At 41.0% G+C, this 17,679-nt stretch overlaps 1 protein-coding gene across 2 annotated transcripts in view; it reads right to left on the bottom strand.

Annotated features, from left to right (window-relative positions):
* Positions 1-2,708: 2,708 nt before the first annotated feature.
* Positions 2,709-17,679, bottom strand: part of HAUS6 (HAUS augmin like complex subunit 6) — a 33,623-nt gene continuing 18,652 nt past the window's right edge. The window contains exons 16-18 of one of the 2 annotated variants that reach the window (XR_005565312.1): positions 13,308-13,414; positions 4,856-5,120; positions 2,709-4,143 (exon numbers count right to left, since the gene is read on the bottom strand). Coding sequence is in view for 1 of the 2 variants with exons in the window: in XM_039385971.1 (XP_039241905.1) it covers positions 13,401-13,414 (14 nt within the window). In the remaining variant the exon portion in view is untranslated. Of the gene's footprint in view, positions 4,144-4,855; positions 5,121-12,808; positions 13,415-17,679 lie in introns of those variants that run through there. The other variant, XM_039385971.1, reaches the window with a different exon arrangement.

Below are 17,679 nucleotides of genomic sequence, written 5' to 3'. Positions count from 1 at the left end.
CTATGAGGACAAATGGGTGGTGTTAGCTGTTAAGGCTTTTTTAATAGCCCCTGGCATCTCTAATTCAGTTCAGCAAAGGCAAAAGTGATATTGCTCAAGACTGAGGAAGAAAATAGGAAGTAAACAACAAGATCAGGCAGCAACTGTTTTGGGAAAGGGAAGCTGTCAGATTCATATTAAAGGATCAGATTCCTGTTTTTTATTAGCTCCTACTGTGGACAAGTGCTTGCAACGTCACTGCCAGCAGCAAGGAAGTAAATTTCATCAGGGAAAGGGGCACACTGTAAATATGAGGACTTTCAAACATCAAGACTAAGAAACAACAAAACTGAACAAAAGAAACAGCCCAGCAATCTACAGCAACTGTCCTGAGGAAATATCCACACTTCCTTTCCAATCATCAAGATCACCATATTCAGGCCTCCTTGGAAATCAGGCACTCATGTTACTGTGTACAAAGTACCACACCAAGTGCAGAACAAAAGAATACTCCTCCAGTAACATCAATATCTCCAAGACAACATTTCTTCTGGTTTCCCAGAACCCTCTCCAATCCAGAAAGTAAGTAAAAGCCAAGACCTTGGTTGTCCTTCTATGGCCATGTATTCTCTGATTATATCACGTCTCAAACTCTAGAAGTGCAAGAAAATGCTGCTTGCCTCCACTATAATAAGTGGCTTCAGACAGACCTTCATGCCATCTTCACACAGCCCTCATCACTGTACCACTGCATTGTTGTTCTTGTCAGGCTCCCCTTGTGAAGACCAATAATTTTTTTTTTTCTCCATTACGCAACTCTCACACATACATTATCTAAGTCCTTACTCTATTTTTCATACTTGGCAGTTAAGATGCCATCTGTGCCTTCTGGTACACTTCTTTTGGCTTAAATGAGCCTTTGGGAACAGTGAAGGGATAAAGGGAGTATCACTCCACATACTTCAATGAAATGCAGGGCTTCTTACTCTTTATAGAGCCCAATGGGTAGGTGTGGCCAATGATGACATCTGCAAGAACTTTCAGCTCCTCTAGAAGATAGTCAATATCTTGTCTCTCCCTTGTGAGACTGCCCTCAGGGACAAGAGAGTGGAACAGAGCCAGCAGATCTTTAAGGAAGTCTTCCATAGAGTGCAACAGCTAGCAATTCCCAGGAGCAAGAATTCAGGCAAGGAAGGCAAGAGACAGCATGGCTGAGTAGGGAACTGCTGGTCAAAATAAAGGGAAATAAGCAAATGGACAGACAGTGGAAATGAGGTCAGATAACCTGGGAAGAGTATAGAGATGAAGTTTGATTGTGTAGGGATGGGGTGAGGAAGGCCAAAGCGAAGCTGGAACTAAACCTGGCAAAGGAAGAAAAGAATCACAAGAAGGGCTTCTACAGGTATGTTAATCAGAAAAGAAAGGTCAAAAAAGGTGTATCACCACTGATAAACAATGTTGGTAAACTGATAACAGTGGATGAAGAGAAAGCTGAGATACTCAACAACTTTTTTGCCTCAGTCTTCAATGTCTACCTCTCTTCCCATACCTCTTGGGTGGGTGGACAGTAGAATGAGGACTGGGGAAGCAGCTGACTGGACTGGCAGCCAACCTATCCAATTCTCCCACTACAGCTGCCTTTACCAGAAATTACCAGTGTTTTTTACATATAACTTGCGAGTCAGCTGAATTGTACCTACACAGGTGAAGCGAAGATCCCCGCCCTTTGTGTTAAAATGGTCATACAGTTTTATGTTCTTTCTTATTTCTATGTGCATCTGTCAAACTTTTGAAATTGCTGGCATGCGCTACTAATGGGAATTTTAATTGTTCCATTTTCAAATGCCAGATTTTCCACAGGTGAAGACTTATTTGAGAGCCACAGTTTCAAAGAATTGGATCTTTCACTTTTGCTTGGGTTTTTCCACAGCATTAGCATGTTTTGCTGTAAAGAGGTCATTAAAAACAGCTGCAGGCATATAACTGCTTTGATTGTGGATTAGGAATCAACATGTAGGAATAAATGACAACAGCATGAATATTTAGACTGTGGCATCTTGGACTCAATCTGTAACTTATTAGCTGACATATGGGTCTGGGCAAGACCAAGTGATCTTAGGCTGCATTACCTCCTCTTATGCGTCTGTCCATATTAAACTTATTAAGGGAACTCAGCTTCAGGTACACAGGGAAATATGAAAGTTTGGCATTAAGTTTTATCAACCCATGGTGCAATGGATCACACTGGCTGGATTTGGTGTTTTACTTCTAATCAAAGAAAAAGACCTGTATTTTCCTCTCCTTACATTCTTTAAAAGAAGGGTTTTACCAGTGGTGAAGTTATTCTGCAATATCTGAATGCATTGAAAATAGAAAATTCATAATTGTATCTAACTCTGCATTTTGGCTTCTTACCATGCTAAACATATACTATGGTGAAGATTAATTTTTGGCTGGAGGGTAAAAAACATCTTTGTTTCTCTGGCTAACACAGCTCATTTTCCACTAAAGATAACACAAAACATCTGCAAAAGCTGCTGAATTCCACATTTTTTGTCAATATTTACATAGGCTTTTCATTGAAAACTTGAATTCTTTCTGCACCATCCAGTATCAATTCCAGTCCATTATTCACTTTTGCTGTCTGTCACAGAAAACATGCATTCATGTTTAACTGATGTTTATTGCCAAGAAAATTAATTCTAGGAACAGAATAAAACATTTTCTTGAACTGAAATGCAATATGTAATAATTCAAACTTCTTTAAGCAACAGCTCTACCTGCTTTGATTTTTCTTCCAAAACAAATGCCCTTGAAAAAATGTCGGGTGAAAGGACATCACTGAAGGACAACGTCCAGGACTTGCAGGGGACTTGCAGGCCAGCAGCCAGCCAGACATACAAACCCACAAAACAGCTTGACATGCAATGCTTTGCAATGCCAGGTTTCTCGCCGCAAACTATGGTAAATTCAGTTCCAAGTGTTTAGCCCACTACCTCCACGTTTATCCAACAGTAAGCAGTTGAAATATTTGTGACTAACATCAGCCTGCTGCCATCTTCTGGTGAAAAGTTAGGACATTAAACAATCACAAATACAATTGTTCCCCTTATCTTTGAATTTTATTCCACAGGAAGGCAATGTGATATTACTGGTGCAGTAATTACTTAAGAGAGAAACAAGCAGGTTAGTGATCTCACAGGGATTAAGGATCCTCTTCATAAATCCTCTTGAAGTGACCCTTCACCATATGTGCAATAATCTGGACAGTGACTGTCAGAAGGATAAAATGTCTTCAGCATTAAGTAGTAATTATTATTTTACTTGGAAAAATACACCAATCCAACAACAATAAAATACACTTCAGAAGCCATCTATGTGTATGCACTGTAAATAGGAGAGACAAAAACAACAGTAAAGTCAGGAAAGGCAGAATTTGCTACTGAATAGGCAAACCCAAGTTATGTTATAAACAGATGCCACTCCACTCATTTCTCCTACCAGCTACTCTTCACACTTGCCTACTCTTTGCCCAAAGCATATGCAGCTGGGAAATGTTCCTCATAAAGTGATATATCCTGGGACATGAGAAACCAGCACATGATAATTATAAGGGGAGATATAGGATTCACATGCCCAAGTTACCACTTCAAGTATTTGCAATGACGAGCAGGAAATTCTTCAGCCAACTTATCCAAGGTAAGGATAAGGAATACAGAGGAGAAAATTATCTTAAATGCACTGCGGTTTTAGTTTTGATGCCTGGAATATCCAGCAGAAAGATGATGGCAATTTGCAGTCCCTTAAACCATTTAATCCAACCATAACTAGCTTTTGATGAACTGAAGTTGACTAAAATGAAAAACTATTATTTAGAGTGCCACCATTTCAAACATTTACATGAACATGCTCGCAGTAAGATTACTCAGAAGGCAGTGCTGCCATAAGTCAACAGAGCATTGAACATTACTAGGGATAAAACATACAGGTCTGAAAATTCCTCTGACAGACCAAGCAACAAAAATGTCAGAGGCATAATTTCCAGAATGCTTTACAAGGCTGAAAAAAATAATACAGTATTCATATGCAGTACAGCCACTCCTTTCCTTAGAGAATAGGAAATACAGACCTTCTGGTGCACTCAAATATAAGCTTCACCACTGCCTGAAAAGCAAAAAAAATTGATTGATCACATCTGACTTCAGAAACCACAACATCTATACCAGTACCTATCTTCAAAACTCTGCCAAGAGCAACTATCTGTACCATCATAACACTAAAAGAAACAGTAATTTTTGACAGCTGCTTATCAGAAGGTACTGATGGAAATAATCCTTGAAAATAAGTTGATTTTCTGACAACTTAATGAGACTATTTTTCTTTGACTTTAAAAGCAGGTGTGCTTTTAAAGTGTTCGTCTATCCTCAAATTTTCACTTTTTAATAGTTTAAGGTTTTAATATTCTATTCCACGCTTTGGCATTTTATGCTTCTATAGTGCCATGTTTATGCTACGTCAGAACATCTGAGACTACAAAAACTTCCTTCTCAATCCACTTGCATTACAATTTAGTATGTTTCTATTTTTCTATTCAGTAAATTTTTTCAAAATTTCTATTTTGAAATGACGTGTAAATATATATATATATTAATTTAACCCTCTTACTTATGCAATACTGTGAGAAAATACCACCAGATCATTAAACTCTAGGACTTTAATAAAATCAGGATTTTTAGTCAGTTCCATTAGCACTCCCCACTGACGGAACAATGGTTGCAAGAAATAATAACTGTTGATTATTACTGACTTCCAAATCTAAACCTGCTAAGCAGCAGGGATAGGCCTCAGAGACAAATGCTGTGTAAGGATTACTCACCTGACCTTACAGAGATTGTTCCTCCTATTGCAGAAAATCTGCCTAAAATGAAAACCAACACAGCTGTCAAGCCCCAGGAAATTATTCTCGGCTCACACCAATGGTTTGCATCTTTCTTCAAGATCGACAGCTTTGATTTGCAAGAACTGGCTGTTCATTCTTCCCAAGCACTTAAATTACATTGGAGAGGGAGGGTGTGACCTCTGAATCTCAGTCTCAGCCCTGGTCTTTACTGGTATGACCAGCTTTCAGCAATCCCAGGTCCCTGAGGTCAGTTGGAAAATCTAGGTCAAGGAACATTACCTTGGTGGAGGAGGAACAGGCTAGGAAACGCTTAAATAAATGGCATGCTCAGGTCCACGGAGCACCCACAAGCACCAAGGCATTTTGTCCACGTCATTTTGAGGCAATTCCCTTAATCATTAAAAGGTTGTGAAGACCAGGAGAGGGTACTTATGACTGGCAAAAGTGCCTAGTGACAAGATAGGTCTACACATCTACAGATGTGGGTAACAAGTAATCCAAAACAACCCTTGCCACATCACAACCTGACAAAAGTACAGATAGAATCCATCTTCCATGGTGACTTCTTTATTCTACATATTGATTCCTTTCACTCTCCTTTTTTTTTTGTATTGATACAAAAACAGAAGTTAAGCATGTGATTTTGCTGGTTTTATGCCTTTTCCAAATAAATTATGCTGTACTAAAGACAAGATTTGAGGAGGGCTCTACCCACGTTTGTTACAAGTGTGCTGGTGGCTAAAAAGGCCGATACAAGACAGGCACGTCCGGTTGCAAAAGGCACAGCAGAAAGACTCCTTAGGTGGAGTCTTCTGCAAGACACAAATCTTTCTGCATTGTCTTTTCTCCTCGAGAGTGATCCTGTGTGCAGCATCAGCAGCATTATAGATGGTGTGTCTCCAGACCTTCCGATTGGAGGCCAGAGTAGACCAGTTATGATGATCAATACGGCCAAGGCTGAGATGTTGTTTCAGGGAGTCCTTGTATCTTCTCTTCGGGGCTCCTCTCTTGCAGCAGCCGGTGGCAAGTTCACCATAAAGTAAGATCTTAGGGAGGTGGTGGTCCTTCATCCTTGAGACGTGTTCTGCCCAGCACAGCTGTGTTCTCAGTAACATAACCTCAATACTTGTGACTGCTGCTCGTTCTAGAACAGATGTGTTGGTCACATAATCTGACCAGTGGATGTTTAGGATTGTACGGAGGCAGCATTGATGGAAGCGTTCTAGGAGTCGCAGGTGGTGGCGGTAGATGACCCATGAATCGGATCCATATGAGAGAGCAGACAATATGAAGTATACATTAAACATTGCTGCGTTTAAGAATACCACAGAAATCTAGAGAATACTTCTAAACTTTGCTTTTGATTCCCCACTCACCCTCTACAACCATTTAAATGTTTATATAGACTCAATATTGGAGTCAATGGCATACAGTCATTGGAGATATATCACATAGTGGAGTTACATCAACTTACACGGTATTGTAACGACATCATGCAGTAATGCCATGATCTTCCTGCACTTTGGAGGTGAGATCAATCCAAATGCTACATTTTCCCAACGAAAAGCATTTAATAAAAAAAAAATAATCACATTTTCTATGAATAGTGCATGAAAAGGAAAGGGAACAGAAAGGAAGGGTTAAAAAAATTTCTTGAAAAAGCAAAGGACCTCTGTTCTTGCAATGCTAGAAAACTGTAATGTCCATAATAGGGATTTAATTATGTTACACTACTCATGCATAATAATGGTGGATTGAACTGGTAATAGGTAGTGTGAAAGTAAGAGGTAGGAAATTGCATGTCACTATCAGGATTGACAGAACCAAAATGAAAGGATTTAGGTTCTTCAGCACAGACTTTGCATTATGTATTTATTTGTAGAATCAATTTGGTCTTCTTTTTGAATAAACAAAGTTTTCTGTTAGGGTTGAGAACCATTTTACTTGAATTGAATCCAACTTTGACCTTTACCCTTGGCTAGAGCGCTTTTTAGACATGCATTTGCCAGTTCATGAACAAAGTATTTTCAATACAGCAAAAATTATGAACACTTAAGCATCTTTAAAATATGCTAGAAGAATTATCACCCAGTTTATATAAAGCTGGCTTACACTTAAAGTCAGACTTTCTTAAAACTAATAAAAGAAACTGTGATCTACTGAAAGAATTTGACTCAGGTCTTGTTCACTTTTTCTTGAGTTTGCAACATTTGGTCTCTGTGAAAACTAACACTCCACACAGTGAAAACAACATCACAAACTGAAAAGAAAAGGGATCCCTCAAGTGCTGTGTAGGACACCCCATCTCAGGAGACTTCCACAGTTTGACATCTTATTTTCACTCTCCTGAGTCAAGGTACTGACATTTCAGTGCTTTCCATAGTAATGCACTTCATTTACAGCTGTGCTTTGAAGATGGGTCCCATTCTGACAGATATTCTTTCAAGTTCTTAAACCAGTTCTGGGGCAAAATCATCTTAGTAACTCTCGCTGAAACTAGTTGTCACTGCAGCCACTCAACATCTAAGTGTCTGTGCTGGGACAGAGGCTTGAGACTTGGACAGTTAATTTTCTCCAGATGAATGCGAAAAAAATGAGGCCGTGTTTTGAATTTGTGCTGGAAATAGTGTTGATAACTCAGGGATATTTGCATCACTGCTCAGCAGTGCTAACACAGCATCAAGGTCTTTTCTTCTCACAGTACCCCACCAGTGAGTGGGGTGGGGGTTCACAAGGAGTTGGGAGGGAACACAGCCAGGACAGCTGACCCCAACCGACCCAAGAGGTATCCCAGACCATATCGTGTCATGCTCAGCATGAGGAGCTGGGGGAAGGTTGGCTGAGGGGCTGCTGCTTGGGGGCAGGCAGTGCATCAGTCAGTTAGTGGTGAGCAAGTGCTTTCATTTGCATCAATTGTCTTTCGTTTTATTTTTATGTCTCTGTTATTTTCAGTACAATCCACTATTACTATTTTATTTAATTTCAATTGTTACTCTGTTCTTAACTCATGAGTTTTCTCACTTTTACAGTTCCAATCCTCTTCCAATCCTCTTCACGCAAGCAAAGTGTGTAGGGGTATGAGCAAGTAGTTGTGTGGTACTTAGTTGCTGGCAGGGTTTAAACCACAACAGTGTTTTATTCCACTCTATCACCAAAAAGAACTCCTAAGAACTACAACAGGCAGTAGCAAAAACCATTTTCAAACATCTTCAGAAAGGGACTTCAGGATATTAGGGTGGAGAGGAGCAGAATACAACACTGTAAACAGATCCACTTTATTAAAACATAAAAATTGGAAAGTCACATTCCAGTAGCCAACTCACTTTCTAAGCAAAAATTGCCATAAGTAAAATGCAAAGCTTCCCTTGTACTAGGAGATAACACGACTCAGTAACATAAACACTACCTTTATCAGTGAAAAGATGCACCCAAGTGTCTAGAATTGGCATAACAAAGTGTTAGGTGCAAAAATTTAGCATTGAAAAAAATTTGCTAAAAATGGCTTGTTAAAATCACCAGTATTTTTTCCATAGATGTCTAACTATGCAGAATTATGTAATTAAATACATATTCAGTCTGTTCGGACTTTTTTTTTACACCACTCCCACTAAGAAAATTCCCTTTTTATGTGATCGACAAAGTTTTGTATGAGAGTCTATGCTCCCAACCATTTAATATAAAAAAAATAAAATATCTGAACTTTTAAAATGGTAAACAGCCACTGGCAAAAATTTTAGCCCCAATGACATGAAATGAAAGAACCACCCAAAAATTCAAAGAAAACACCACTGGGTATCAAAAACTTGTCTGCTAGGAATACAAACAACACTGGTGAACCCCATATTGAAAGAACCTTTCTCCAAGATGACATGTACGACAAAATTCAGATCAAGCACCTTTCATAACAATTACTGTCAAGAATTGTTGATCTTTCAATTGCTATGAACTGCCTTACAGGCAAACAGCTTCCTCCCTGTAGGACAGTATGGAATGCAACATAAGCACTGCATAAGAGGAAAACAGGATAGCTACAGTAAACCTGTTCCAAGCACAGGAGAATCTGACATTTCTCACAATTTATTTCATGGTCTTTGGTGATCTGTGCAGCACCGTTCCTGCATACACATCCTATTTTCTCCTGTATGCCAAAGAATGACATTAGCAGCACACAGGCTACCTTACTTGTCATTTTCTTGATTTGCAACAGGTGCTAGTTGTGTCCTATTCTTCATTTCTCTTCATACACATATTCTCTTACAGCAGCTAGATCGTACACACCACCTATCCTATTTGACTAAAAACATTCATCTTTCTCACCTCTAATTAGGCTTCTCGGCTCAATATTGTTTAGTCTGAAAGCCTCCTGGAACAAGGACTGCTTCTACTTGTGTCATTACTCAACTATTTTAAAAGAAAAACATACTCTGTAAATGAACTCTTTAAACAACTAATAATGTCCAAACACAAATGAAATTATTATGTCCCTGGCTCCTGCAGTACTTTATGATAAACATGAGAAACTCTCCTGCAGCTTTTCCTGACTGGTAGTTCTAAGTGCAAAGTATTAAAATGTATGCAGTTGTAAGAGATAGACTGATTATGGATTAAATTCACTTCTTGGGATGATTGCCTACATGTAAATGAATCAGGAACCACTACTGATGCCACAGAAAAACACTATCAAATGTGATATATTATTTAGAAGTGATAAAATACCCAGAATAGAGACAAAGATACGCACTCTCTGCAACTGTGCTTTTTGCCAATTAAACACAGAATTCCCCATGCACAATCCATCAGATACAGGTGAACAGCTTCACACACACTGGAGTGTAGGTAAGTATTACCAGGTAGGACGGTCTTCATGCAGAAGAGCTACCTCCAAATGGTGCCCCACTTAAGGGGGCTCATGTAAAGCATTGCAGGGGTTAAGACAGAGCTCTCATGCAATGTTCTGCCATAGCTACCCATACAGTAATTTCTGTCAGTTTTTCCAAATGATGCAGCACAGAAGACTGAACCAGAACTATCAAGCCATTAATATAAATCCTTGCTAAAGGATTCTGGCTGAACTCAATCTGAGCACTCATACTTCAAGTCTCTACTCATTCCATCTTCTCCCGGTCTCCACTAAAAAAAAAGAAAAAAAGGTTTCATGATGTGCTGGTCTTGCCAGGGGTAGAGTTGATTTTCTTCACAGTGGCCAGTATGGGCCTCAACCCACTAGTTTTCTAGATTTACCCTCCTGATTCTCTCCCATTACGTGCAGAAATCCACTGACTGGACTGTACTTGCATTTTTCAATGCTCAGCGAACTAGAGACTTTCAAATATGTCCTTTTAGGTTTACTTCTCAATAAAAATAGACTGATGTATGTTCAGCACAGACAGCAGATACACAGCACAGATCGCAAAGTTATGTGCTGTAATTGTATGTAATTGTAGCACAATCTATGTTTTTTCATAGCTACAGATTATGGGATTCAGTACTACCAAACATCGTAGTACTTAACACTATCACAAAATCACAGAATGAGTCAGGTTGGAAGGGACCACAGTGGGACATCTGGTCCAACCTCCCTGCTCAAGCAGGGTCATCCTAGAGCACATGGCACAGAATCACATTCAGACGGTTCGTGAATCATCACCAGTGAGGGAGATTCCATATCATCTCTGGACCATCTGCTCCAGTGCATGATCACCCACACAATAAAGTTCTTCCATTTGTTCAGGTGGAACTTCCTGTGCACCAGTTTCTGTCCGTTGTCATCACTGTTCTGTTGCTCAGCACCACTGAAAAGAGCCTGGCTCCACCCTCCTGACACCTTCTCTTCAGGTGCTTGAACACATTGATGAGGTCCCGTCTCAGTTTTCTCTTCTTGAGGCTGAACAGGCCCAACTCTCTCAGCCTATCATGTTGCTCATGATATAATAAATATCTGGAAAGATATTCCAGATACTTCATCAAACCTTTATGAGCAATGCTTATAAGCTTTGGCAAGAAAACATTAGTATTATCTTCCAAGGTAAAAAAAGAGACCAAGGAGTATACAAGTTCATAAACCTGTCCATTTGGAATTTACCTGGCAAGGATGGGCAAACCTGAACTGTGAAACACTGATTGCTCTGCAGTGCTGCACAAAATTATGGCATATTGTCCTCTGGAGAGGAAAGCAAGGTACTTGCACTGTGTCTTTCAGCTAATGATAATTCAGTGCACCTAACTTCAGAAGCCCAAATTACATACTATTAGGAAGTTAAATGGAAGAGTCTTTTGATTAGGAGGTTCATGAGAAACTTAGCTTCCCAATGCTTAATGGGTAAGAACTCCTGAATGGTATTTCATGACAAGTATCTTAAGACATTTAGTACATTTAGTACATTAGGAACACTGTATTCATCTTCAGCAAACACCCAGGTTTAAAGAAGTCACAGAAACACATACAGAGTTGTATTTGTGGCTGCTAGTAACACCTTGATGTTCTCAACTCTCCCTTGCTAATCAGTAGATCATTGCTCTACAAGAGAATTTAATCCAGAATTTCAATCCAATTATGATGGCCTTCTGATATAAGCCTAACCAAAAATTACCTAAGTATCCAACACAAACTAGCGAACAGGTGAGCTACTACTTATAACACAAAGACCAGAGTGTTGCACTTAGCTGCAAGGAGTAAAGATTCTGCTTTCATACATAAAACTTGGAATGTGAAGGTCAGTTGTCCACAGGAAACTCAAATTCTTAGCTGTCACTTTTTAATCCTGAATTGTCAATGTAGTAGCAACCCAAATTACAGTTTGATTTTTCTTAAGACAGGCCATAGTCAAGGTATTATCCACATCCTTACATGTAGCTATGCTACTAACTCATCTAGCCACCTGGGCAACATTTGTGAAGTCACCAGCACCAAGCTCTAAAGCCTAGTTCTGCACAAAACACAGCTGGGCCTGTTCCAGACAGCCAACAGCTAAGGTCATAATAGTATCACAGAATCATTAAGGTTGGAAAAGACCTTTAACAGCATCAAGTCCAACAAACAACTTCGCACCAATACTATGTCCACCATTAAACCATGTACTCGAGTGCCATATTCTTACACTTTTTGAGCTCTTTCAGGGATAGTGACCTCACCACTTCCCTGGGAAGCCTGTCCCAATACTTTACAGCCCTTACCAGGAAGAATTTTTTCCTAATACCTAAACCTTCCCTGGTGCAACCTGAAGCCATTTCCTCTCATCCTGTCACTTGTTACCTGGGAAAAGAGACTGACCCCCACCTGCCAATTGTCAGATCTGCAGACCAGCAAATTCACTGTCTGACCATGATCAACATGTCAATAGGCTATTAAGCAGCACTTCCCTCTTATCTGTTAACATGTACACAGCCACATTATACACATAATAGCTTCCTCAACCACCTATATGTCTTTTCATAAAGCTTGTCAACTTCTGCCTTATAAGGAAGATGGCAAATACAGGTGGACATTCTTCGTAAAACCTAATGCAACTGCTTGGGAAGAAAGACATATTGGAAAAGAAAAACAACTTTATTTAACAACGCTTCCAAGCGCTAAACATATCAGGGTAGGAGTCAGTACTTTTACAATAAGAAGTTTACTTGCTCGAACCTCTGCTTTTACATTCTCACCTCATCACCTCATTACTCTATTATCAGTTACTCACATCACAATGTAATATATATATATTGAGTTGTTAAAGTAACACAGAAAGAATCACGTCTTGCAGAATATTCCACCTAAGGAGTCTTTCTGCTGTGCCTTTTGCAACTGGACTTGTCTATCTTGTATTGGCCTTTTTAGCCACCAGTGCGCTTGTAACAAATGTGGGTAGAGCCCTCCCCAAATCTTCGTTCACGAAGCCTGGCCATGATGATGTTAAAATAAAATTGCATTAACATTACCACAAGTCATAAATTTTTGTAACGTTAGTGTAAAGCGTTTATTCAGCAATACACCTTAAGAAATAAACACTCCAGTGGAAGTTTAGAAGAAGAGAACAGGCAGAATTCGTGGCAATATAGACCAGAACTCTCAGGAAGAGAGATGAATGCAATAGAATGTAGAGCATCAAGTTAAATTTGAAGTTGTTGGTTTTGAGGGCTGGGAGGCTATGGGGTGTGCATTAGGAGCAAAATAGAAACACCACAGAATTCACTATTTCTCATCTGAGATTTCATTTTTCCATTTTCTAGGATTTTGCCACTTAGTATCTGCTATTTTTAATATGCTTAAAAAAGAAAAACAGTTCTGTAAAAAGATGTGGGTATACACAATGTCACCATGGATGACATGAAACTAGCAGAACCAGAGCAGGCAACTGACACTCTTAAACAAGGAGGCTGGAATACAGTCTCCACAATAAAGAAAGCAGTGCAACTTCCCCATCCAGGCAATGACTGGAGAGGATACTTGGTCAAGTGAACCATAATTGTGCTACTATAGTTATGCTTCTGCTTTACAAATTGTATCCTGATGACGGTTCCTTTGTGCCCAGCTTCTTATTCAACTCTTCTTATCTGAAAGACAAAGCATATGAGTTTGCACTCTGTAATATTTAATTACTAGACAGATATACTGCTCTGAAAGTGTTCTGGATATATTAAAAAGACATATTTGAAACAGTACTTTAATTTTGGTTGCTATCAATCAGTTGCTATCAATACAGCCAAATCTTAAGTTACAGCTAAACTGCAGCAAGCCTTTGCACAAAGTATAAATCGCCCTACTCCTTGAGATTAGCTTGTTAAATTTCTAGTACTCCATTAAATCACATCATCCCATGATTGTTAGGGTTGGAAGGGACCTCCAGAGATCATCTAGACCAACATCAATGCCAAGGCAGGATCACCTAGAGCAGGTGACACAGGAACACATCCAGGTGGGTTTTGAATGTCTCCAAAGAGGGAGACTCCACAGCCTCCCTGGGCAGCCTGTTCCAGTGCTCTGCCACCCTCAGTGTAAACAAATTCTTCCTCATGTTACTGTGGAACTTCTTGTGTTTTAGTTTATGGCCACTGCTCCATGTCCTGTCACCGGGCACCACTGAAATGAGCCTGGCACCATCTTCTTAACATCCACCTTTGAGAGATTTGTACGTATTGATGAGATTCCCTCTCAGTCTTCTCTTCTCCAGACTAAACAGGCCCAGCTCCCACAGTGTCTCCTCATCAGAGAGATGTTCCAGACCCCTGATCATCATTGTGGCCCTCCACCGGACCCTCTACAGTACCTCCATGTCTCTCTGGTACTGAGAAGCCCAGAACTGGACACAGCACTCCAGATGTGGCCTCACCAGGGCCGAGTAGAGGAAGAGGATCACCTCCCTCAGCCTGCTGGCCACACTCTTCCCAATGCACCCCAGGATACCATTGGCCCTCCTGGCTGTAAGGGCTCACTGCTGGTTCACAGTCAACTTGTCATCCACCAAGACTCACAGGTCCTTCTCTGCAGAGCTGCTCTGGGACTGGTCAGTCCCCAGTTGCACTGGTACTTGGGGTTATTCCTCCCCAGGTGAAGGACCGTACACTTGGCCGCGTTGAACCTCATTAGGTTTCTCTCTGCCTGACTCTCCAGCCTATCAAGGTCTCACTGAATGGCAGCACAGTCTTCAGGTGTAAGTGTGAGAGACTGGACTATTAATGGCTAATGACTTAAAACAACTGTGGAGGCGCCGAGGTGCTATGCTGAAGCCGGGCTTTGAGGCCAGTAAGAGGCAAACCCTGCAAGGCTGGATGGTGCCTTCTATCACGGTAATTATTATACCTTACCCAACTCTGCTCAGCTGTAGAACTTCCCCCTCCCACCTCCCCTCAGGGAAGGTCTGATGGGGCATAACTGGCTTAACCACACTGATGTGAGAGGCAGCTGTCATGTCTTAGAAGGGGCCATAAACCATCAAAGACCCCCAAAGCACCCCCAGACTCATTTCTGAGGACTCCACCAGAGGACTGAAACCACCCCCCCACCCCAGAAGAGGTACCAGGCGTTCCCACCTAGTCTGAATGTATATTAACCCATAGGACTTTGTGTTTCATGGGCTTTTTCCCCCACCCTCCATGGATCAAGACCGTGACTTCAACCAACAGTTCAACAATCAAGTCTCATCGTAGATCCATAAGTGGTAATTATGAATCTTTCTACTCTTATCCTTTCTTTCTCTTCCTTCCTTTCCTTTTCTCTTACACATTTTCTAAGTGCTTTCATATTGCCCTATTACTATAGATAATAACCAGAACTGCTACATACCTGCTTTCCATTGCAACCGAATTGTTCTAAATAAACCCTACATATATATCTACAAACTTGAGTTACTCTCACCTTCAGGGGCAGGTCAAAACTCCCCTCAGCTTTCTATCACCTGAAAACTTGCTGAGGGTCCATTCCATCCCTTCATGAAGGTCATTGATAAATAAGTTGAATAAGACTGGACCCAGCATCAACTTCCCCAGTATCTGGGGAACACCACTGGCTATAGGCCTCCAGCTGGATTCTGCTCTGCCGATCACAACCCTTTGAGCTTTGCCATTCAGCCAGTTATTCATCCACCTCCCTGCCCATTCATCTAATCCACATTTCCTTAGCTTACCTACAAGGATGTTATGGGAGACAATGTCAAAAGCCTTGCAGAAGTCGAGGTAGTGCTGAGGAATACATATGGTCCAGGTAGCTGGACTAGCAAACCGCAGAGATGCAGATTGAGCTCTGCATGAGAATCTGTGACAAGAGGTCATGAACTGCTGAACTTCAGGATAAAAAAGGCCATGAGCATAGGTGACAGCCAGCCAGGTGAACAGACACTGAGAGACACAGCAGGAGCTGGAAATTGCTGACCTTTTGGATAATAAAAGACATGAAGACTGGTGACACAGCAAGGTGGATGGACACACGGACACAAGCCAAATCCTCATGTGCAGACTCACGTGTAGAGACACTGTGAGGGTATAAAAGTCCAAGGTGTTCCTTTATTGGGGGTCCTCCTTGGAGGTACCCAGTTTGAGCTGTTTCTGTTACTATGCTGGGAATAAATGACTTTAGGGGATGAGACATCTGAGATGCTGCTAAGGGAAACACAGGGCCAAACCTGTAAGGAAACCTGGTCTGACTGTGTGAGTGTGTGTGTGGGGGGGGGAGTCAAGTGCAGCACCCGTGGGCTCACTGAGCCACCTGCTGTGAAGGGCCTTCAATCCCAACAGTGAAAGTCTCTGGCATTGGGAGTGTGACTGCCAGAGAGTCGCATGAATGGTCAGACCGAGAAGTTTCCTTAACAGTAGACAACATCCACTGCTCTCCCATTATCAACCTGTCCTGCCATGCCATCACAGAAGGCTATCAGATTGGTCAACCAGGATTTCCCCTTCATGAATCCATCCTGACTACTCTCCGTGACTATCTTTTCTTCTACTTGCTTGGTGATGACCTCCAGAATGATCTGCTCCATCACCTTTCTGGGGACTGAGGTGAGGCTGACTGGCCAGTAGTTTCCCGGGTCCTCCTTTTTGCCCTTTTTGAATGGGAAGTAATGTTGGCTTTTCTCCAGTCATCAGGCACCTCTCCTGCTCTCCATGATTCTTCAAAGATAATGGAGAGTGGTTTAGCAACAACATCTGCCAGCTCTCTCAGCACCTGTGGGTGCATCCCATCAGGGCCTGTGGATTTATGGTGTTAAATCTGCCTCACCAATCTCTAACCCAGCCCTCTGCAACCAAGGGGAAGTCTTCCCTTCTCCAGCCTTCTCTTACCTCCAGCATCTGGGTTTACTGAGGGCTGGCCTCAGCAGTAAAGACTGAGGCAAAGAAGGCATTCAGTAATCCCACCTTCTCTTTGTCTTGCACCATGAGGTTACGCATCTGATTGAGCAGCAGCCTCACATTTCCCTTAATCTTCCTTTTGCTGCTGAGGTACTTGTAGCCGTTGTTATCTCTTGCTAAACTCAATTCTATGGGCCTTTCTTATCACATTTCTGCACACCATCTGTTTTCATGAAAGTCTTTTGTATCACTATTACTATTTCATTTTTATTAATGCATTTCAAAAATTGACCTCACATGTAACTAAACACTGCACTACTGGTTAAACAGACTTGACACTTCTGTTGGAAATAGGATAAGGAGACAGGTAGGCTGGAATGCAGCATAGTTCAGACTACTAACACCTTAATGAATTCACAAAAGTTTCAACAACCTACAACACATTTCTAAACAGCCATATTTGTTCAGAGTAAATACACAACTTACAACTAACTTTGTGAATTCTCAAAATCTAACTTCAGATTACTCCATTGCTAATACACCCTAAGGCTTTTTCTTCAATAGCTGCAGATTACCTCATAAAGTCAGATGAGCATTTCTCCTCATACTTTCAAGATGTTGAAAGATCTAAAGGTAGCATGTTTACTTTGCTTTTATATCTCATCTTCCACGAGGAATAAGCACGCAAATAATCTACCTCCCTCCACTTCTATAGCAGGGTTAAACTATTCATGGTCGTATAACTAGTGACAGAATGGACAAAATCTTGTTGATAACATGGACACTTACTAATCAATTTATGTAGTAGGTTGTAGCGAGTTGACCCTGCCACATACCCACTAAAGCCACTCTCTCACTCTCCCCTCTACAACCAGACAGAGGAGAGAGAAAAAAAAACAGCTAAGGATTCATAAGTTGAGACAAAAGCTGGGAGAGGTCAGTTACTGATTACCTTCATGGGCAAAACAGACTCAAAGTGAGGATAGCACTTAAAATTAGTACTAACAGGATAAGAGCAAAAGAGTGAGAAATAA

This window comes from Pipra filicauda, unplaced genomic scaffold (genome assembly GCF_003945595.2).
Source record: "Pipra filicauda isolate LSUMZ 115617 unplaced genomic scaffold, ASM394559v2 scaffold455_size529941_pilon, whole genome shotgun sequence".
NCBI classification, from domain to species: domain Eukaryota; kingdom Metazoa; phylum Chordata; class Aves; order Passeriformes; family Pipridae; genus Pipra; species Pipra filicauda.
This window is presented reverse-complemented; position numbering and strand designations above follow the sequence as displayed.